Source organism: Chlorocebus sabaeus, chromosome 21 (assembly GCF_047675955.1).
Source record: "Chlorocebus sabaeus isolate Y175 chromosome 21, mChlSab1.0.hap1, whole genome shotgun sequence".
In the NCBI taxonomy this organism is placed as follows: Eukaryota; Metazoa; Chordata; class Mammalia; order Primates; family Cercopithecidae; genus Chlorocebus; species Chlorocebus sabaeus.
The window spans coordinates 78,074,464-78,098,254 of record NC_132924.1 but is presented as its reverse complement, the minus strand read 5'-3'; the positions used below and the strand labels follow the sequence as shown (position 1 = coordinate 78,098,254).

The following is a 23,791-nucleotide window of genomic DNA, read 5'->3' as shown; positions in this document are numbered from 1 at the left end:
TAATCTCTTCTTAATATTCTTTTCTTGGTCTATTATCCCATGTTTGATATTTCTTCCCTGTTCTTTAGGACAATCTAAATTAGTTCCTGCCTTGGACCTTTTGTATTTGCTGTTTCCTCTACGTAATTACATTTAAAGAAAGTCATACCACTGAAATAGTACTTGCTTAAGCCAATAAAATCAGAGAAAAACTAGTACTCTTCATTAGAATCGGTACATTATCAAGATTTCTTTGCTCTAAACGAGTGGTAGGCAAACTAGAACCACTGGGCCAAATCCAGCCTGCTTCCTGATTCTGTAGACAAAGTGTTATCGGAACATTGTCATGTCCATTCATTTACACACACAGTCTGCTTTCCAGCCACAAGAGCAGAGTTGAGTAGTTACAACAGAAACCATATCATTGCAAGTCTTAAAGATTTACTCTTTGGCCCTTTACAGGAAAGTTCTGCTGACCCTTGTTCTAAATTTAATTCTAAATTCCAAAATAATTAGGGAAGTAAAAGAGGATTTTCAACAACACACACATACTTTTTAATAATCAGGAACCAAATTAAATTTAAAAATGAGAAAATGTATGGAGAAACTGAGCTAGCTATAAAATCTAGTATTAAATGTCACGTTGACCCAGGTTTTTAAAACTCTATCCCCTTAAATAATCAAACTTTAAATGTCACAATAGGGGTTTTTTGAAAACTCAGCATTTAATTCTTCACTTGGCTGAATAAAATTATCATGAGATTTCCTGGTATTAAAAAATGAGGATTTTGGCCATGCACAGGGGCTCATGCCTATAATCTCAGCACTTTGGGAGGCCAAGGCAGACAGATCGCTTGAGCCCATGAGTTCAAGACTAGCCTGGACAACATGGCAAAACCCTGTCTTCTACAAAAAAATACAAAATTAGTCAGGTGTGATGGTGTGCACCTGTAGTCCCAGCTACTCGGGGTGCTGTGGTAGGAGGACTGCTTGAGCCTGGGAGGTGGAGTCTTCAGTGACCCATGATCACACTACTGTACTATAGCCTGTGCAACCTTGAGGTCCTTTATTTGAGCCCCATCCCACCCCCCCCAAAAAAGGGATTTCACACAATTGTCTATCATAGCTGCTGAAACACAGGGTATTTCCATTTCCTTTTCTTTTTCCTAAGAGCACAGCTATTGTCTTGTGCAAGCTCCTTGGGAATGTCTATGGTAGGAGAAGGGTTAAAAGTGCTCTAAGCCCTTCACTTCCATTTTAACCAGAGTTGCTTTCCTTTTATCTGTTTTACATATTTTTTTTGCAGAAGTATTTGAAAAGCACAGGTAGTAATAAATTCAACCGATAACTAACAGCACTGGTTTGTGAGAAAAAGCAAGACATGGATCTAAAATAGACCAAGAATATCACCCTAGTTCTGATACCTTACAATCCATGACTTCAGGGAAGTTAGTTAACCCTTCTGAGCCTTTGTTTTCACATCAGTGGGAAGAACATTGAGCTCACAGTATAAAAATAATGCAGTAACAAAGTAAAACATTTACCTGGCACAGCAGCACTCAACAAATTGTAATTCACTCCTTCTTCTCTTACTATTAAGTTGAACAATAAAAAATTATTGATATCAGATCAACTCTGACCTATAAAAATGGCATTCATATAGTTCAACTTAATCCTGCAAAAATCAACTGTGCAGAGGAGAGTTACCAGAGGGTAGAAAGACCTCCTTACAAGGGTGGCTCTTGGCTGGCATTTGGGAATTTAGCTGGTAAACACTTCCCTATATTGATAAGAAACTGTCCTCAAATGATAAGGGCAGCTTACTCTGCCTACACTGTTTATACAAACAATATGGTTTATGTTGTATACCTATTTTCTTTCTGGGAGTCTGGAATTTTGGTACATTCTAGGCAGATGCCTACGTGCCATCCCTCAATAAAAACTTTGGGTACTCAGTCTCCAATGAGCTTCCTTGGTAGACAACATTTCACATGTATTGTCACAATTCACTGCTGAAGAAATTAAATGCATCCTATGTGCCTCAATGGGGAGAAGCCTCATGGAATCTTGCACCTGCTTTCCTCCAGGTTTCACTCCATGTACCTTTTCCCTTTACTGATTTCGCTTTGGATTATTCTGCTGTAATAAATCTTAGCCACGAGTACAACTACATTCTGGATCCTGTGAGTCCTTCCAGCAAATCTTTGAGCCTGGGGACGGTCTTGGGATCACATTTGACACATCAACTTTTAAAATACAACTAACTATTTTAATGGCAATTTTGTTAAACTGTATTGTACATAGTCTTAACTTCTCAGAATATATTACATAAAATTAGATGGCAAGGTAAATTTTGATGTATTTACATGCTATCATAATGTGATACTCTCAAGAGTTAAATTCTATAAACCTACTTTCTCTGACATTAAATGTCCCAAACTGCCAGGGTATTGACTTCTTCTGAGTAGACAAAAACTTTCAGGAATGCAATCTGTCAACATATATCAGTAGCCTTTAAAAAGATCTTGCATTCCATTTGACCTAGTAATTCTAGATCACATTTATTCTAAGTAAATCACTAAAGACATGCACAAAAATTATGCCAGAATGCTGATTTCACTGCAATATTTGGCTCAAACAACTTACATATTCAATAAGAGACTGATTAAAACTTAATTTTGCTACACCTCTAGACTGGAATACCATGAAACCATTCAAACAGGAGTTTGAAGAAAGGAAGAAAAAAAGAAAGCCTTTGCATACTATTAGAATGAGTCTGAATTTAGACTTAAAGGCAACAAGGAACCAGTGATGTAAAAAACTGGGAAAATTAAATGACTTATGTGTTTTTAGAAAAATTATGGTTTATGTATATTGTTGTCTTTGAGTGAAAAACAGAATATGTGAATAAAAGGGCTTTTTTGGTGTAAATTTACTAGAGAGGACAACAGGGAAAGAAGAGAGAATTAGTATATTAGTAGAGTACTAATTTTATTAAGTTTGAACTACTCACAGAACATCTAAGTGGTCTAGTAACGCAGAGGGCTATGTGAGTGGAGCTCATGAGAGAATTAGGTAAGGCTGATTTGGAAGTCATTAGCATACAAAAACAGTGAAAGCTATAAAAGTAGATGAAATCTCCAGGACAGTTTACAAAGTAAGGTAGTGCAGATCCCTAGAAAACACAAATACTTCAGAAAAAGAAGAAACATTTAAAAAGGAGATCATGCCATAAAAAGAAAACCAGATGGAAAAAGAGTTCGGCGATTCCTCAAAATGTTAAATGTGGAATTACGTTATGACCTAGCAATTCCACTCCTAGCTATAAAAACAGAAGAATTTAAAACAGGGAGTCAAACAGATACTTGTACACCAACGTTCATAGCAGTATTACTGACAATAGCCAAAAGGTAGGAACAACCCAAAGCGTACATCAAAAGATGAATGGATAAGCAAAATACAGTACATCTAAACAATGGACTACTATTCAGCCATAAAAAGGAATGGAATTCTGGTATATGCTGTAACATGGTTGAATCCTGAAAACATTATGCTAAGTAAAATAAGTCAGACGTAAGAGAATAAGTATTTTATAATTCCATTTATATGAGGTATCTAGAATAGGCAAATAGAGATAGAAACTAGAATAGAGGCTATAAGGTACAAGGAGAAGCGGGAAACGAGGAGTTATTTAATGAATGCAGAGTTTCTATTTGGGATGATAAAGTTCGAAAACAGTAGTGATGGCTGCACAACACTGTGAATGTACTTACTGCCACCGAATTGTTCACTTAAAAATGGTTAACATGATAAACGTTGTATCTATTTTGCCACAACTTAAACATATATATATATATTTTCACTAAAGCCAAAGGTAAAGAGAGTCAACAGTATCAAATTCTGCTGTGAGATCGGGCAATATAAGAAGACCTAAAAACTAGGCATGGGCCTTAATGTGATGGTAGCATGGTCACAGTAATAACTAAATTATACATAGCAGGTGGAAGAATTAATAAAAGGAAGAACACCATAAGGATTTGGACATCTGAATGGACCTACATTTTAGACCGTGCCCAATTACAGGAATTAGAGGCACAGATAAAATTGACAAAGGGTCAAGACTTAATCCAAATGAGTCACCCAGGCCCTACCTTTGACCCCTTCAGGTGATACTGGGAGCCCGGAGAAGGTGAAATGCTGCTCCTAAGCCTTGGTAAGTAAAGCAGGTAGAACAAATAGTGTGGCAAGGCTGGTTTGCATCTGGCTCCAAGGGAGTATCAGGGTGTGGTTTCCTTTCCCTCAGAGATATCGAAGACTGAAAGTAGCATTCTCCTGGCCTAGAATCGGTGATAGTGGATCTTCAGAGGGCAATTCATTGACTCCCCCAACAACACTGTCACAAAACTACTGGTAGATCAGCTACTGCGATCTGCCTGGTATGGGACTGAGTGCAGTGGGACTGAATTATTCTTGGAAATAGGGTCATTGCTGCTCCAAACTGATAATCAGGCACTATCCTAGGAGGTATTTTATAGAGCAGATAGTCCAATCTCCAGTTTTACAGACCAGGAGATGACTGATCTAAGTGTCACAAACTCTACATCCAAGTCCTACCTCTACCACTAAAGTCACTATATACCCTTGGGACATGCCACATAACTACTCTGGGGTCTCAGTGTCCATATTTGTAAAATAAACTCTGAACTCTTAATTCTAAGTCAACATGGTATTATAATAGCAAAGAAAAAATACCTTAAAGTCCTTAAATTGGTCTAGCATTTTCCCCATCAAACTGCATTGTCCCTACTATCCCTGTGAAATTTACCAGAGTACTATTTATGACTATTGATTATTTACTTAATGAAGCAAACAGCCTATATTACAAAATGGTACTGGATCTTATTTTAGACTAGGGTTACCCAAAGCCTAAATTCTGGTAGTCCTCAATTTATACCACTTTAATTTTCATTACTTCACTAACTTTACAAATATAGAGAACATTTTTGGTCATCACAAGTAGAATTATTTTGTTTTACTTTTTTGAGACAGGGTCTTGCTCTGTTACCTAGGCTGAAACGCAGTGGTGTGATCATGGCTCACTACAACCTGGAACTCCTGGGCTGAAGTGATCCTCCCACCTCAGCCTCCTAAGTAGCTGGGACTACAGGCATGCACCACCATGCCAAGCTAATGTTTAAAATTTTTTTATTTTGTAGAGACTGGGTCTCATCGTATTACCCAGGCTGGTCTCAAACTGCTGGGCTCAAGCCTCAGACTCCCAAAGTACTGGAATTATAAGCATAAGCCACTGCACTGAGCTGAATTATTTATGTAATATTTCCATTCTTAAAAATGAAAACAGGCTATTTACAAACGTGTTGTAATTCTAAATTAACGTCAAAAACATTAAAGGAAGAATAACCACTACTCTGTTTGCAATAATCTATTTGATACTGCCATATTTTTCTGGAACCACTTTATAAATTTAAAATCTTATTTGTTTTATACCAAAATGTCCTTATTCATTAAAAAATCATCATAAATTATCATCTAAGCCACATCATTTATTAGTGCAGAAATTTAAGTAAGTTAGAACTGAAAATCTAAAAAGGGAAAAATGCCAATCATTAAATTGAGAGAGGCATTTAAAGAAAAAGAACAGTTTAGAATGATTGAATAAATAAGCTCTAATTCCTCAGAAATTGGACTTAAAGGATGTTCTTCTTCCCAATTAAAAATCTAATTTCTTCTCTGTATAAACTCTCAAACTGTAAGTGGGTTTTGATGAGAGGCTCACACCAGCATCTTAGATCCTAGGTAAAACCTCTAATTTTCCCTTCGAGTGTTAAGACCTCCAATAACATACACCTCGATAATATAACCATAGCCAGTGTATGTTATTGAAGGCATAACATGAATAGGTTATACTAATTGTTATATTAATAGGTGTAAAAAATCTCCATGACTTCTCAATATACTCCTTCAGATTTGTGACCAAAATTTGTCCACCTCTTTTCTCTCTCTTACAATCTATTATTTTTAAATATTTGTATTAAAATACATAAGACATTTAAAAATAAAGAGCAAATGAAGTTTGGTATGACAATTGTCCTCAGTCCATCACATGTGGCATTTCACTTCATTTTACTCCTCTATTAACTAAATGTGACTCTTCTGACCTATGTGGCAGCATGAATCTGGAGCCAAGCAACTCTGGGTTCAAACTAACTCTACTTTTTATTAATTAGGTGGCCATAGGCAAATATGTTAATCTCCTTGAGCTGCATTTCTTATAAAATGAAAATAATACCTGCCTTTTTGCTGGGATGATTAAGATATTTTATCTAAAACATCTTGCTCAAAGTAGGGGAGCTGCTTAACACTGTTACAGAACATTATATGAATACAATGAGCTCTGTATTACAAGCGAAAAAAATATAAGAAAAAATTGTTTATGATTAAGTATGAAACAAATGAAAAATTCAGCATTACCCTAAGAACAGCTGTAAACATGGCTGGGCACGGTGGTTCATGCCTGTAATCCCAGCACTTTGAGGGGCTAAGGTGGGCAGATCGTTTGAGCCCAGGAGTTCCAGGCCAGCCTGGTCAATGTGGTGAAACACTGTTTCTACTAAAAATACAAAAATTAGCTGGGTGTGGTGGCATGCACCTGTAATCCCAGCTACTTAGGAGGCTAAGACATGAGAATCCCTTGAGCCTGGAGGTTGCAGTGAGCCAAGATTGCCCTACTGCACTCCAGCCTGGATGACAGAGCGAGACTCTGTCACAAAACAAACAACAAAAAAAGAACAGTTGTAAACAATGCAAGGACAGTACTTTAAAGCAGGCTTTTGAATACAAAAACAAAGCCATGCTTAAATGAAAGCACCTCCAATTAGTACAAACAAATCAACACTCACTTTAAAAGCAGCAGAAAAAATAGTTTCTTCATAGTGGATTAAGTGTCAAGAAATCATAAGCAAAAATGTTAAGCACTGAGAGAAAAAAGAACAAGTAAAAAGTTTTTGCAAATATTTCATTATACACAAAATATGCTAGAATCTTCAATTATACAAATTCAAACTAAAAATACCTGAGCACCAGCTGAGCGCAGCGGTTCACGCCTGTAATCCCAACACTTTGGGAGGCCAAGGCGAGTGGATCACCAGGTCAGGAGTTCAAGACCAGCCTAGCCAACATGATGAAACACCATCTCTACTAAAAATACAAAAATTAGCTGCACGTGGTGACACACGCCTGTAATACAGCTACTCAGGAGGCTGAGGTAGGAGAATTGCTTGAACCCTGGTGGCGGAGGCTGCAGTGAGCCGAGATAGAGCCACTGCGTTCCAGCCTGGGTGACACAGCAAAACTCCACCTGGTTGCTGGGGGTGGGGGGAACCCAAGCACCAACAAACTAATGACTCCTGTCAGCAGGTGGCTCTAGTGACACTGGAAACAATATCAAATACTATAGTAAAATACAGTTGGTAAAAAATGTATCAATTCTCAGAAATTTGGAGTCAAAAAAAGTCATGCCAATACTTCAATAATGAATATTAGTGGTAATACTATTTAAAAGGAAAACAAGGTTAGCAATCATGTTCTCAGTGTTTGAGAAAGGTAACCTTTTTTTTTTTTACTTTAAAAAATGGCTAGGAAAGAAGAAATTTAATATTTTCCACTTACAGCTCTTCCTACTTTCTAGCTCCAGAAGGGTTTCCTTTTTTTTTTTTTTTTGCTTATGTAACTAATTTAAATACTTACTCTGAACCTGCAGCCATTTCCAAGTATGACGTCTCTGCTGTATCAACCCCCAATGGGATCACTATGCTCATGACGTTCGCCTCTGGTAAATTCGATTACTATGGAGTCCTATGCATTGGTATCCAAAACACTGGGGCATGCCAGCCACAGTGCTCATTGCAAACATCTAAGTGCATCCACAAACCCTGTTTAAAAGAAAAGGAAACAAAAAAGCAACAGTCACACTATAACAGTAAGTAAAATAACATGAAGAAAACATTCTTTATTAAAATCTCAATATAAATTGAAATTTGCTTAGAGTCTCTCTCATTAATTTTTCTGGAATTGGGTTATGTGATCATGATCAAAAGAAAAGTTTCTAAATCACAATCTTTCTGAGGGAATGAATTTAGGATGCCACAAGAAGATTACTAAGGCATATGTAGTAAAGAACCAAAAAGTATTCATTTTAAAGGATAAAATGTAATTTCTTACAGTGCCAGTATGCAAAAATAAGTCTTCTTTGTTCAGTGAGTGATCTAACAACATACTAACAAATACTGAGTACTTACTATGGACTAAGCACCATGATCAGCTTTTTACATGGATGGTCTATTTAACCCTCCTAATTCTAAGGTAGGTACCTCCATTTTACCACTGAGGAAAAGAAAACCAAAACAGGCTAATATTGAAAAGCACTGTGTAATTGTCTATTATTGTGTATTTTCTTATTATAATAATTAGTAGTCTGGTAGCTCTCCCCCAGCTACACATGGTTTAAAAAAACTTAATCAAGGTTGCTCCATTTAAGAGATGAAACCAGGATTTGAACCAATTCTACTCTACTGTTTGTATCTGTATGTAAGGGAAACTATGTTATTGGTAATAAATTCAATTACTGTACAGTAGTTGTCATTTTCTATAACAGGTAAATCTAGGTATACTGTTGAGGGAGTTCTCTTTTTCTTCCATTAATACTGTTCAGTTATTAAAGAGTTAATACCCCCTAATTCAATTAGTAGAAAAAACTAAGTTTTTTTTAAAAATTTACAACAGCAACTAAAAGATACTTAGCTTCGACATCAATTTTTCTAATTTAAATTCACTACACAACAGTGGCTACAGGTATGTTTATAAAATATCTACTCAAAGTCTTTTCAAAAATTATACAGGTGAAACTCAGGAACAAAACCAATATAGATAGTCCTATAAATTAGAAAACAGCAACAGTCATTATCCTTGTCTCTGTAATGTAATACCTGAAATATTGAAAAGCAGTGTGCAATTGTCTACTATTACATATTTTTATATTATAATAATTTATAATCCGGTAGCTCTCCTCCAGTTACACATAGTTTAAAAGTTCAAGGCTAGTTTTCTTGGAGAATTCAAACAACTATTAACACGTCATTTACCCACTTTGGTCATCTTCCCCCATAATGTATGAACTCAAAATCTGTATAATCTGTGAAACAGGAATTAACCTGGATATTCTCAAATGTTAACTAAATATTATAGGCAGCTACAAGAATTGCTACTTGAAGAAACACTGTTTTTTATGTCAGACTCATAAAAAGTCTTGTATTTTAGGTATATACTATATTTAGTGGTATACTTATTTACCAGAGGCAGACACTGAAAGGAAATCAAGTCATTATTAAAGTCTTTTAAGTAACTGAGTGATACTTCTAATTTAAAATAATCTACTTAGGTATTTATTTACCAGTATGTCCCTTTTTATATAAATATGCCATCCTCAATAAACACCACACTTGAGCTGTTTCAGTAAAGAGCTTGCCACAAACCTCCTTCAGACAATGACTTCTATTTGTGCTATTGCTGCTTGTCTTCCAAACTGCACAGTGCCTGGAACATAACAGCATTCTACAAAGAATTGATGAATGCATTAGAGCACTTCAGATGAAACTGCAGCTCTGGCTTAATTAACTAAACGAACTATCACCCTGTATTTCACCCTGTGAAACCCTGTCTCTATTAAAAATACTATCACCCTGTATAATCAAGTGTCATTAAAAACAACTATATGACATTCCCATAACTGCATTTCCCTAAAAACACAGAAGTTCATCCTCAGGACAAAGATACATCACATCTGAAACAGAACAGCAGACTCTGAATTTGATTCAATAGGAAAAGCAGATCTCAGTAATTTACTCACAAGAGGTCAGAAGACAAGAGGTCATATGTATTAAGACATTAAGGCAAATATTTCACTATTTTCATTAATATAAAAAATCTTATAATGAGAAAACTCACATTGCTTAAAAATCTTGTTGATATTTAATAAAATGATGAATTCGTTAGGGTCAAGTCACAGCTTTTTCAAAAAGGAAAAGCCAATGTAGTAGGCAGAAAAGATGTGACCTTTAACACAGTGAGCTTAAAAAACAGTCAAAAATAGGCCAGGTGTGCTGGCTCACGCCTGTAATCCCAGCACTTTGGGAGGCCGAGGAGGGTGGATCACGGGTTTAGGAGATTGAGACCATCCTGGCCAACATGGTGAAACCCTGTCTCTATTAAAAATACAAAAATTAGCTGGGTTTGGTGGCATGTGCCTGTAATCCCAGCTACTCAGGAAGCTGAGGTAGGAGTAATCGCTTAAAACAGGGAGTCAGAGGCTGTAGTGAGCTGAGATTGCGCCACTGCACTCCAGCCTGGCGACAGAGCGAGACTCTGTCTCAAAAATAAAAATAAAAAAGTTACAAATAAAGGGAAAAGGTTTTTAATACAACCTCAACAATTAACACAATGTTTCACATCTTACATGTGAATCAAAAAACTGGTCATCCAGCTGACAAGTAAAATATGTACAAAATACACTGAGAATAAATGGCAGCCATTAAAGATATAATATAAAAGGAAATACCATGAGATGTCTGGTAAATCTGAGGTCCAAGAAAGAATAAATGTCTTCACAAAACCTGCTTATCCAGAATAGACCTAGAAACCAAGTGAACATAGGAGTTTTGAGCTATTTTAAAATGGCATAAAATTACAGTTACTTCTAACTAACATGGTACCTAAAACCAAAGTGACTCACACAAAAGCAGCCAATTCTTAAAAGGATAAATTTATTCTTCCCTTTTTACACAAATGAATGTAAACACAAGTAAAGGCAACAATCAAAGCTAAATACTAAATCAAATTGGAAAAAGAAACACTGGGATACAATATCAAATTTAATATTTAAAAAATTTTAAAAATAACTTCAAAAACTGTTAAATTTTAATACAATATTAAAAACAGATTTAGCAAAGGCAACAATACCAAAACAAAAACAATAAAAACAAACACAACTCTCAAGTAGGAAAAATGAAGTAAAAGGCAAAAAAAAAGCAATTAAAGTAGAAAACAGTTTATCAGGAAAACTGGAAGTCTGAAGCTGCCTTTAAGACCATGTTAAAATAAACAGAAAACAGGCTGGGTGCAGTGGCTCACACCTGTAATCCCAGCACTTCCAGCAGCTAAGGCAGGTAGACTACTTGAGCCCAGGAGTTCAAGAGCAGCCTGGGCAACACAGTGAGACTTCATCCCTACAAAAAATACAAAAATTAGCTGGATGTGGTGATGCACACCTGTAGTCCCAGTTACTTGGGAGGCTGAGATGGCAGGATTGTTTGAGCCCAGGAGGTCAAGGCTGCAGTGAGCCATGATTGCACAACTGCACCCCAGCCTGGGTGACAGAGGGAGACCCTGTCTTAAAAAAATAAATAAATAAAACAAAACAAAAAAATAACACTTTAAAGATTAATATGATACCCAAAAGGCAGAAAGAATAAAAATATGAGGAAAAACATTTTTCTAAAATTACAAATAAAAGTGCCCAATATAACAATCTCTTTGAGGAAAGAGCCATTAACTATATTTATGTCCTTTATAAGCACCTGGCACAGTGCTCAATAAATATTTTAAATTAAATTAATGTACATATTTTGGATGTGTATCACTGAGAGACTAAAGAGGTAAATTTTTGGCTTAACTATGAATGGAAATAATTAAATAAACTTGAAAGAAATTTTGAGGAGACATGTAACTGAGATGGGAAATCAAACAGCCCTTATTATTCATTTAAGATTTAATTTACAGCAGCTGACTAAGGTAAAATGAAAAGAACACTAGTCAATCAAGATCCATTCCAAGTTACTACCTATGAATGCTTGGGCAAGTCATTTCACTGTTCTGACTTTCAACTATAAATGGAAGTTGATTTAGGTTGATGATTTTACAATTACAAGCACATTAACAGATTACTCCAAGTAATCAAAACAACAGAATTTTAGATTCTAAAAAACTGTAAAATACAAATCTGATAACAAAATGAATATGTATTTCTACAACTGAGCTAACATTACTACCAGAGAGTGCTCTACAAGCACTTATCTGATACCCAAACTTCCCCAACTATTGGTTATAATAATAATGATAGCAAATTCTGAGTGCTTACAATGCTTAATCTCCACAATAAGCCTACGATATAGATATATTATCCCCATTTTACAATGAGGTAGAGAAGTTAAATTTGTTTGAAGTTCATAACTAATAGCCAAATCAAGATCTGAACCCTTGTGGTCTGATTCCAGAGCCTACACATCAGTTTGCCTGAAATTAAAAACTGCCAGATGGCCGAGAGCTGTGGCTCACACTTGTAATCCCAGCACTTTGGGAGGCCTAGGCGGGCGGGTCACCTGAGGTAAGGAATTCAAGACCAGCCTGGCCAACATGGTGTAACCCTGTCTCTACTAAAAATACAAAAATAAGCTGGGTGTGGTGAGGCACACTTGTAATCCCAGCTACTTGAGAGGCTGAGGCACCAGAATTGCTTGAACCTAGGAGACAGACGTTGCAGTGAGCCAAGATTGCTCCACTGCACTCCAGTCTGGGTGACAGACTCTGTCTTAAAATAAAAAAAAATTAAAAAAAAATAAAAACTTGCCAGAGGACAGGTAAAATAAATAATCTAGAATTTACAATTAAGGAAGAAAAAATTGACAGCTGCCTCTCTCAAAAAAGGAAATTAAATACTTAAGTGTCTTACTCCAGAATATCTGGATTGCAATTCCTCTGATCATGAAATGAAACCGCACTAACAAAACTGACCTTGCTCCTCCCTCAAACCTGATCTAGTTAACAAACTTACATTTAATCTGCAACAATGCATTAAAACACCACAAACATGGGAAAATACAGTCTCAAAGTCTTAAAATTTGTGTTTATGACCAGGTGCCGTGGTGGCTCACACCTGTAATCCCAGCACTTTGGGAGGCCAAGGTGGGTGAATCATCTGAGGTCAGGAGTTCAAGACCAGCCTGGCCAACATGGTGAAACCCCATCTCTACTAAAAATGCAAAAACTAGCCGGGCGTGGTGGTGCACGCCTGTAGTCCCAGCTACTCAGGAGACTGAGGCAGAAGAATCACTTGAACTGCACAGCTGGGCAACAAGAGCAAAACTCTGTCTCAAAAAAGATAATAATAATAAAGCAAGAAAATAAAATTAAAAGGAACACTACTCAGCAATATAAAGGAACAAACTATCAATACATGCAACAACTTGGGTGAATCCAAGGTAATTACGCTGAGCAGGAAAAAAAAAAAAAAAAAAAAAAAAAAGCCAATCTTGGCGGGGCACAGTAGCTCACACTTGTAATCTCAGCACTTTGGGAGGCTGATGCAGGTGGATAATTTGAGGTCAGGAGTTCAAGACCAGCCTGGACAAGATGATGAAACCCGTCTCTACCAACAATAAAAAAAAAAAATTAGGTTGGGCGCGGTGGCTCATGCCTGTAATCCCACCACTGTGGAAGGCTGAGAGGCAGGTGGATCATGAGGTCAAGAGATCGAGACCATCCTGGCTAACACAGTGAAACCCCGTCTCTACTAAAAATACAAAAAAACAAAAAAAAATTAGCCAGGCATGGTGGCGGGCGCCTGTAGTCCCAGCTACTCGGGAGACTGAGGCAGGAGAATGGCGTGAACCCGGGAGGCGGAGCTTGCAATGAGCTGAGATTGTGCCACTATACTCCAGCCTGGGCGACAGAGCAAGACTCTGTAGCAAAAAAAAAAAAAAAAAAAAAATTAGCCAGGTGTGCAGGTGGGCATCTGTAAGCTTAGCTAATCAGGAGACTGAGGCACGAGAATTGCTTAAACCTGGGAGGAAGAGGTTCAGTGAGCTGAGATTGCACCACTGCACTCCAGACTGGGTGACAAAGCGAAAACTCCATCCCCAAAAAGAAAAAAAACAAAAATAGCCAATCTCAAAAAGTTACATACTATTTAACTCCATTTATATAACATTCTTAAAGAAATAAATTATAGAAATAGAGGATAGGTTATTCAGAAGAAAAGGGGTAGAGGGAGGTAGGTACGGTTACATAGGAGAACAATACTAAGGATCCTTGTGGTGGGCCGGGCGCAGTGGCTCACGCCTGTAATCCCAACACTGGGAGGCCGAGGTGGGCGGATCACGAGGTCAGGAGATCGAGACCATCCTGGCTAACATCGTGAAACCCCGTCTCTACTAAAAATACAAAAAATTAGCCAGGCGTGGTGGCGGGCGCCTATAGTCCCAGCTACTCGGGAGACTGAGGCAGGAGAATGGCGTGAACCCGGGAGACGAGATTGCAGTAAGCCGAGATCGCGATACTGCACTCAAGCCTGGGAGACAGAGCGAGACTCCATCTCAAGAAAAAAAAAAAAAAGGATCCTTGTGGTGATAAAATTGTTCTATACCTTAACTGTGGTGGTGGGTACAGGTACATTTATGTGATCATAAAGTACAGAACTAAATCTAGACTAACAAATGAGTACAAATAAAATTGGGAAGCCTGAATAAAATGAGAAGATTTTATCAGTGTCAATATTCTGGTCTTGGCCAGGTGTGTTGGCTCACGTCTGTAATTCCAGCACTTTGGGAGGCTGAGGCAGAAGGATCACGTAAAGCCAGGAGTTTCAGAACGGCCTGGGCTACATAGTGTGACCCAAACTCTACAAAAATAAAAAAAAATAGCTGGGCATGGTGGTGCATCCCTGTAGTCCTAACTATTCAGGAGATTGAGGTATGAGGATCGTCTGAGCCTAGGAGTTTGAAATTACAGCAAGCTATGCTCATACTACTCTCCAACCTGGGCAACAAAGGGAGACCCTATCTCTTAAAACAAACACACACACACACTAGTCAGGACACTGTACTACAATTTTACAAGATGTTACCACTGAGGGAAACTGTGTACTATGGTTTGAATAAGATTTGTCCCTGCCAAAACTCATGTTGAAACCTTATTTCCAGTGAAGCAAGGTTGTGACGTGGAGCCTTTAAGAGGTAGGGCCTTGAACAGGAGGTATCTGGATTATGAGGGCCCCGACTCTGTGGGTGGCTTGGTGTTAGTATTGTGGTAGTGAGAGCGTTATCTCTGGCAAGAATGGATTAGTTCTCTGAGGAATAGATTAGTTCCTGAGAGAGTGGGTTGTTAAAATTTTAGCCACAACACCCTTTGAGTTCTGCTTTTTCACACGTGTCCACCTCCCTTTTGATTTTGCTCCATGTTGTGATGCCACTATGCTTCTTGAACTTCCCAGCCTGCAGAGCAATTAACTAAAAAACCCTTTAGGCCAGGTGCAGTAGCTCACACCTGTAATCCCAGCACTTTGGGAGGCCGAGGCAGGTGAATCACGAGGTCAGGAGATCGAGTCCATTCTGGCTAACACAGTGAAATCCTGTCTTTACTAAAAATACAAAAAAATTAGCCAGGTGTGGTGGCAGGCGCCTGTAGTCCCAACTACTCGGGAGGCTGAGGCAAAAGGATGGCATGAACCTAGGAGGTGGAGCTTGCAATCAGCCGAGATCACATCACTGCACTCCAGCCTGGGCGACAGAGCGAGACTCCGTCTCAAAATAAAAAACAAAAAACAAGCAAAAATACAAAAAACCTTTTATTAATTACCTAGTCGCAGGTATTGTTACATCAACACTAAATAGACTAAGATACTGGGTAAAGATACATAGAATTTCTCTATTATTTCTTACAACCATATGCAAATCTATAATTATCATAAAATTAAAAGTTTAATTTTTTTAAATGACATTAAAATTGTGGCCTTCAAACTCTTTTTGAGCATTGGTAGCAATTTTCCTATACATGAAATATTAACACAGAAATCTAGGCATCCTTTTTGATTGTAACATGAAAAAATAGTTTTAATCTCCTATGCTTTAACCAGTCATTGTTAGTGTCCACTTGAAGTGCTATACCAAGAAAGTCAAATATAAAGGAAGAATGCCACAGAGATGTCTGCCAATGGGTACAGTAGGCATTTGTACTTCATATTTGCTATATCTGTGGTTTAAAAAAATAGCAGGGAATGTCCATGCCTGTACACCCTCTCACCTACAGATTCCTGAAGAATTGTTTGAAAATCAGTAGCTAAACGAAAATACTGACTTAAAATTTGATATGAAAAACTTGTTTCACCGGTATATTCCACTTGTCCAAAGGACATATTGAGTAGAATATTTTTTACTCTTTCAAAAAATAGTGTCAAAGCTTACTGTAATTAAAAATCAAATAACAACAAAATCCTAGGCTGGACATAGTGGCTCACACCTGTTATCCCACATTTTGGGAGGCCAAGGCAGGAGGACTGCTTGAGGCCAGGAGTTTGAGGCCAGCCTGGGCAAAAAACCAAGACTCTGTCTCTTCAAAAATTTTTTTTAAAAATTAGCCAGGTGTAGTGGTATGTGCCTGTAATCCCAGCTAATCAGGAGGCTGAGGTGACAGCATCACTTGAGCCCAGGAGTCTGAGGTTACAGTGAACCATGATAGCACCACCATACTCCAGCCTGGGGAACAGACCAAGATCCTGTCTCTAAAAAAAATAAGTAAGTAAAACAAAATAACTTTTTAAAAAAAATCCTGCAGACACTTTTTTTTTTTTTTTTTTTTTTGAGATGGAGTCTTGCTCTGTCATCCAGGCTAGAGTACAGTGGTGCAATCTTTAGCCACTGCACCCTCCGCCTCCCAGGTTCAAGCTATTTTCCTGCCTCAGCTTCCCAAGTAGCTGGGACTACAGGCGTGCGCCACCACGCCCAGCTAATTTTTGTATTTTTAGTAGAGACGGGGTTTCACCATGTTGGCCAGGCTGGTCTGGAACTCCCGACCTCAGGTGATCCGCCTGCCTCGACCTCCCAAAGTGCTGGGATTACAGGCTTGAGCCACCGCGCTCAGCCCTATTTATCTTTTATTTACTTAACCTATATAGACCATTAGGCTTGATCACTATTACTTTTTAGCCTTTTTTTTTTTTTTGAGACAGAGTCTTGCTGCGTCGCCCAGGCTGGAGTATGGAGTGCAGTGGTGTGATTACGGCTCACTGTAACCTCTGTCTCCTGGGGTCAAGAGATTATCCTGCCTCAGCCTCCTAAGAAGCTGGGACTACAGGCGCGCCACCACGCCCAGATAATTTTTGTATTTTTAGTAGAGACAGGGTTTTATCATGTTGGCCAGGCTGGTCTCAAGCTCCTAACCTCCAGTGATCCACCCACCTCAGCCTCCCAAAGTGCAGGGATTACAGGCATGAGCCACCATGCCTGGCCATTTTTTTTTTTTTTTTTTTTTTTGGAGATAGTTTCACTCTGTCACCCAGGCTGGAGTGCTGTAAGACAATCTCGGCTCACTGCAACCTCTGCCTCCCATGTTCAAGCAATTCTCCTGCCTCAGCCTCCCAATTAGGTGGGATTACAGGTGCCCACCACCATGCCCAGCTAATTTTTGTATTTTTAGTAGAGATGGCATTTCATCATATTGGCCAGGCTAGTTTCGAACTCCAGAACTCAAGTGATCCGCCCACCTTGGCCTGCCAAAGTGATGGGATTACAGGCATAAGCCACCATGCCCCACCTTTTTCAGCCATTAAATAACCAAAACAAGAGCATGTTTTTTATTAAAACAATGTTGGCAATTATTTTATTCTGTCATTCTTTCTCCACGCCCCCGCCACCACCCCCAACGCCCAAGACGGAGTTTCACTCTCATTGCCAAGGCTGGAGTGCAATGGCGCCATCTTTGCTCACTGCAACCTCCACCTCCTGGGATCAAGTGATTGTCCTGCCTCAGCCTCCCAAGCACCTTCATCACAGGCACCTGCCACCATGCCTGGCTAGATTTTTATATTTTTAGTAGAGACAGGGTTTCACCATGTTGGCCAGGCTGTTTTCGATCTCCTGACCTCAAGTGACCCACCCACCTTGGCCTCCCAAGCTGTTAGGATTACAGGAGTGAGCCACGGCACCCGGCCTATTCTGTCATTCTTTAATCTCAAGTAAAACAGTGTCCTCACTCTCCTTCTATCTCCTTCTAAGCATGCTTTCTATCACTATTTTGAATCCATTTCTTTCATACTAGAAAACTTGAGAATTTTCTTCTTTCCCTCTCTAAAAACAACATGCATCAAATCTAATTAACAGAATTTAAACAAACCTTTCTGATGGTACTGTCCACATTTTATTATCTCAGAGCTGGGCAATGAATACTTCTCTAAGTAGTTTCTTTCCATATACTAACTTGGCTTTTAAATCACTGGTTCCCAAACCATAGATCCACAACTGTTACTTTTCATACACCTGGGGATAGGAGTAGAAAATGATAGGTTCCTAGGCCTTACCCTAGAGATTCTCATGTAGTAGGTCTGAGATGTGGCCTGACAGTCTTATCAAAAAACTAAAAGGGCATTCACACCAGTGCTCTATTTTAGAACTGTTGGTTACAACACTGGACAGAATATTATACTTCAAAAGCCACTAGTTTCCTCCTGACTTTGACCTATTCAAAAAAGTGTAGTTCACAGTAATTTCAGTCAAGTTTCTAATCTTGACATTTTATCAGGTTACCTTGTTCCATACTAATAATCCAATCTATAACTCCTTTGATTATGCAAGTCTTTTTTGCTATTGTTGGCATAACCTTGCTCATTCCTCTTCAAATTCACTAATTTTCTTTTCCTTTTCTTTCCCATCCAGTAAAAATCATATTAGACCTTCAAGAACCAATGCTTCCTTGAAGCCTTCCCAATTTTAGATAGCTTTAAAATATCTAGTAGATCAACCTCCTAAGGGCTGTTTCCTCAGCCATAAATAACAATTTGACTAGTCTTTATCTCAAAAGACTGCTCCAGCTATAAAACTTGTTCTACACTAATGTCTTCCCTTTTTAACCTCCTAAAGAATGCACTATTTACATTAACTATTGGTTTATATTTTGACACACATTATTTTAGAACAGCTGTTAAATGTATACTTCCACAATTAGATCATCTATTTGACTCCATAGCAAGAACTGAGGTATTTCTATATTACCTCAAAGCCTGTAATTCAGTGGCTAAGATACCCACCTAAATTATTATTGATTAAACCACAATTTCCTTTTTTCTAACATATTCAATCTCTCTTCCTTCCTTTAAATGAACATGAAAAAACAAAACCGCCACTGACGAATGTTACTAACATAGTTGCCCCCAGGCTCAGTCCTCTCCATTATTAGTCTCCCATCAATCCTGGATTCAATCTTTCATTTGTTTGATTTACTATTCCCACCCAGCTATTGGATGTACATTTATAATATCTGCCATCACTTCAAAAATCAAGCCTTCAAAGTGAAACTTTCTTTCCACACATCTTCTTTCATTCTATTTTTTATCACTATCGTCATTCTCTTCTTAATCCTTCTTTCCTTCCAGTCTCCTATTATATCCAGCCACCCAATCTCTTGTGCCTCCTCAGTGTTTAAGACTCATTCTTCCTCAGCCTCCATGGCCCCTACCATCATCTTCATCATCTGAATAATCCAACAATCAACAACCCTTTTGATGTGTCACTATCAACTTCTAAGTAATTTGTCTCTAAAGAATGGAATTCTTAGTATTGTTTAAGTATTTCCTACCTCCCTCAGAGTACAACTATTCTATTATTTTAAAACCAAATCAAATTCATTCATTCAGCATATTTATTGAACATATACTATGTTCTAGATACTGCTCTAGGTGCTTGGGAATGGGCAGTGAACAAAATTATATTGCTCTTCCAACACCTGAAATGACCTATGGCAATCCAATATAATCAAGGGTACCTTTGAGTAGTTGTTTTTTGTTTTTATCCTGGAGTGCAGTGGCACGATCTCAGCTCACTACAACCTCTGCCTCCCAGGTTCAAGCGATTCCCCCACCTCAGCCTCCCAAGTAGCTGAGATTACAGGCGTGCACCACCACAATTGGCAAATTTTTGTATTTTAGTAGAGACGAGGTTTCCCTATGTTGGCCAGGCTAGTCTTGAACTCCTGACCTCAAGTGATCCACCTACCTCGGCCTCCCAAAGTGCTGGGCTCATAGACATAAGCCACTGTGCCCAGCCTTAGAGTACTCTTCTTAAGTAGCTGCCTTTGATTAATGATTTATTCATTCTCATTACCTTGTCAAGAATTAGTCCTTTATAAAAGGATCAATAAAAATTTTCAAATGACTTTAATTCAAATTACTGAACAGCTACTCTTTAGCTATGTGACCCTAGGAAATGTCTCAGTCTCAGGCCGTGCGCGGTGGCTCACACTTGTAATCCCAGCACTTTGGGAGGCTGAGGTGGGGGGATCGCTTGAGCTCAAGAGTTAAAAAGAGACCACCCTGAATAACATGGTGAAACCCCGTCTCTACAAAAAAACAAAAAATGAAAATTAGCCAGGTGCGGTGCTGCAGGTGAAGCTGAGCACCTGAGGTAAGCTCAGGAAGCTGAAGTGGGAGAATTGCTTGGGCCTGGGAGGTGGAGGTTGCAGTGAGCTGAAATCATGCCAGCACTCCAGCCTGGGTGAGACCGTCCTTCAAAAAAAAAAAAAGCAACAAAGAGGAAAAAGAAAACAGAAATGTCTCAGTCTCGACTGGGCTGATGGCTCATGCCTATAATCCCAGCACTTTGGGAGGCCGAGGCAGGCGGTTCACTAGAGCCCAGGAGTTCAAGACCAGCATGGCGAATGTGGAAAACCCAGTCTTTAAAGAAATTCAAAAACCAGTCGGGCGTGGTGGCCCATGCCTGTGGTCCTACCTACTCAGGAGCCTGAGGTGAGAGGATGGCTTGAACACAGGAGGCGGAGTTTGCAGTGAGCCAAGATCATACCACTGCACTCTAGTCTGGGCGACAGAGCCAGACTCTGTCTCAAAAAAAAAAAAAAGTCTCAGTCCCTCTAGCCCACTCAGGAAAAAATAAGCAAAATATCTGCCTTGTTGTGCAGAGTAAGATATGTAGATACAGTGTAGGTATTTATTTATTAATGTTAGTTGTCTCTTAGAATACACAAAAAATATATTATTCAATCCAATGATAATAATCAATTCCAATCAGAATACTGTTGGCCACTAAGCAAATGGTGAAAGAACAGCAACTCTATCACTGTATTTGAATAGTTATCTTAATATTTCAGATGTATTTAAAATATTTACTATAAAAATCCTAAGACTAAAGTAAGAGTAGGCTTAATTCCTAAGTACTTAATAAACCCATAAAATCAGTAAGGGACCAAAATTAATTATAAATATATATATGTAAATACTTTCAAGTTTAAATAGTTTTACTTCTACAGTATTTTACTGTCTTTTAATTCCAAGACTTACAATATCCCAAGATCAGCTTCCTCCTCTTCATACGGTAAACAGAAAAACAAAAACCTGGAAATGGGAAGACTAGTATAATACAAGTAGAGAGTTGAAGCTTAAGGAAAGAAAATGTCTATGCACTTTACACACAAAAAATGAATTGTGGAATTAAAAGACCCACATATCCAGTAAGAAAAATACTATGCAAACACACATGAGCTTTTAGAGTAGCCTGCCTTGAACTTCAAAAAAAGCACACAATCTCTGAAAAAATTCAGAATACAGGCAAAAATAAAATGTCAAGAATGAGGTTGGTGGATACAATGAGTCCTATAAGGGACCAGTACATTTGCTATGAGACAGACTACACTCACTTTCACCTTCCAGCTTTACTGTTAAGGCTGAGGTGGGAGGACTGCTTGATCCCAGGAGTGAAAGACCAGCATGGGCTGTTTAATGAGACCCTATCTCTACAAAAAAAAAATGTTGTTTTAAATTAGCCAGACATAGTGGCATGGTGCCTGTAGTCCCAGTTACTTGGGAGACTGAGGTGGGAGGATCGCTTGAGCCTGGGAGATCAAGGCTGTAGTGAGCCACGACCGTGCCACTGCACTCCAGTCTGGTTGACAGAGCGAGACCTTGTATCAAAAAAAAAAAAAAACCGGGGTGGGGCCTTTCTGCAAAGGGATTATATATAAATGAAAAATAACCCACACATAGTGAGCTCATCAGCCACTCATAAAAACCATTTAAGCATGAGGAAATTGCTATGTGTAGCTGGGGATTGAACTAGAATTGCTTTTCCCAAAATCCTTAATAAACTATTTACTTTAGGAGGTAAGAGGTATCAATTTTAAACTTCTGTAAGTGAAATTTTAAGCTATGCCAACATAATCTTCTTTGACCTATAACTTGCACTATCACTCTAGATCAATTTAAATGATAAATACCAGTTTCTCACAATTATTCTCAAAGCAATTACACAATAAAACAGCATTTGTCTTTTGGTACAACCATATCACATCCATGAGATGTGCCAGTTTTAACATACAATTCAAAGATCAAACGGTTGACAGATTAATGTATAGCTAATGATTAATACTAATATACAGCAACTAGGTTACTGTATACCAATTACAGGCTTACATTTGAAAAAACTACACAATCTGACTCCAGCGCTATTAACCAACACAATCATCACTTATTTCCGTTAGGAAGCAGTATGTGCAAGATGAACAAAACAAAATTGATAGCTACTATGATGCTTTTACATAGGAAGGCACTCAACTATCTGCCACTAAATTAATCTAGTTTACAGTATTATCAGAGTTCAAAAGTTCCCTAAAAAAGAATTTAAATCTCACAAGACAACAAAGGTCTTTGGATCTTGGTATGTTCCAGAACCACTTGAAATCTGTTATTTCATCTAGCAGAGTCCTATAAATCCCACTGGATAAACCAGAGTCAGATCCTGAAGTCCCATTTTTAGATTTCCAAGACACTAAATGATCAAAAGAGTTACAGTATGTAACTGGATCCATCCCCTTTTGAATTAAAGAAATCTAAATTTACATATACACAAGAGACTAGATGTTTGTGAGTTCATCAAGGTTAATATGGAGAATTACAAAAAATATATCTTAAATACTGTACTTTTAATTTAAAATGTCCTTATCAATTTTTTAGTTTCAAGCCGAAATGTATTATTTGAGTATAGCTCCCCAGACTAGAATTCTAGTTTCTTGTTCCTACATAAACCAGATCAATAATGCATTGTCTACAGTTTTTTGTTCAACATATTTCAAAATAAGTTACCTAGATTTTTCTGGGGCAATCTGAAAGCAGACTTCCTTCTAGATTTCTATTTTTTCCCTATAATCTTTTAGTCATTGTGCCCACACCTAACCTGACTACAATGTTCTTCAGCAATTAATTTGCCTTTATCAAGTTTTCCAAAGCATTTAACTTAGTTTGTTTTTACACAGTTCTCTTTTCACATTCATTTATCATTGGTTTATGTAACATTTAATAGAATAATACAAACACATTACAAATACAATGGAATTAGCCAATTTGGGAACAAACCTATGACTTCCATGAGCATTCAACTCAAATGGTGGAAGCAGCAGAAAGCAGTTTACATTCATTCAACTTACATGGACATTAGTATTTTTAAAAGAAGAATTATTAATCCTGCACACTGGTTAAATGAAGATTAGGGAAACATCTATAGTACCTACATAAAACATTTTAGAAAAAAAAAAAACTACAAATAGTGATCACCTTAGCATATGATAGACCTTATACACAGAAGTCAGAGATTTACTTTTTTCCAGAAACAACTATCACAGAAAAGGCTAGAGAGCTTACTAAGAATTTTACCCCAATTAACTTATTGAATTCCCAAAATCACTCTATGAA

The 23,791-nt window shown here is 38.0% G+C and overlaps 1 protein-coding gene across 2 annotated transcripts in view; it reads right to left on the bottom strand.

Annotated features, from left to right (window-relative positions):
• The window catches only part of KMT2E (lysine methyltransferase 2E (inactive)), a 99,431-nt gene that overhangs the window by 64,552 nt on the left and 11,088 nt on the right, over positions 1–23,791 (bottom strand). Inside the window, exons 2-3 of one of the 2 annotated variants that reach the window (XM_007982486.3) lie at positions 10,613–10,686; positions 7,747–7,931 (exon numbers count right to left, since the gene is read on the bottom strand). In XM_007982486.3, the coding sequence (XP_007980677.1) occupies positions 7,747–7,817 (71 nt within the window). In that variant the 5' untranslated portion in view covers positions 7,818–7,931; positions 10,613–10,686. The remainder of the gene's footprint in view (positions 1–7,746; positions 7,932–10,612; positions 10,687–23,791) is intronic. The other variant, XM_007982484.3, reaches the window with a different exon arrangement.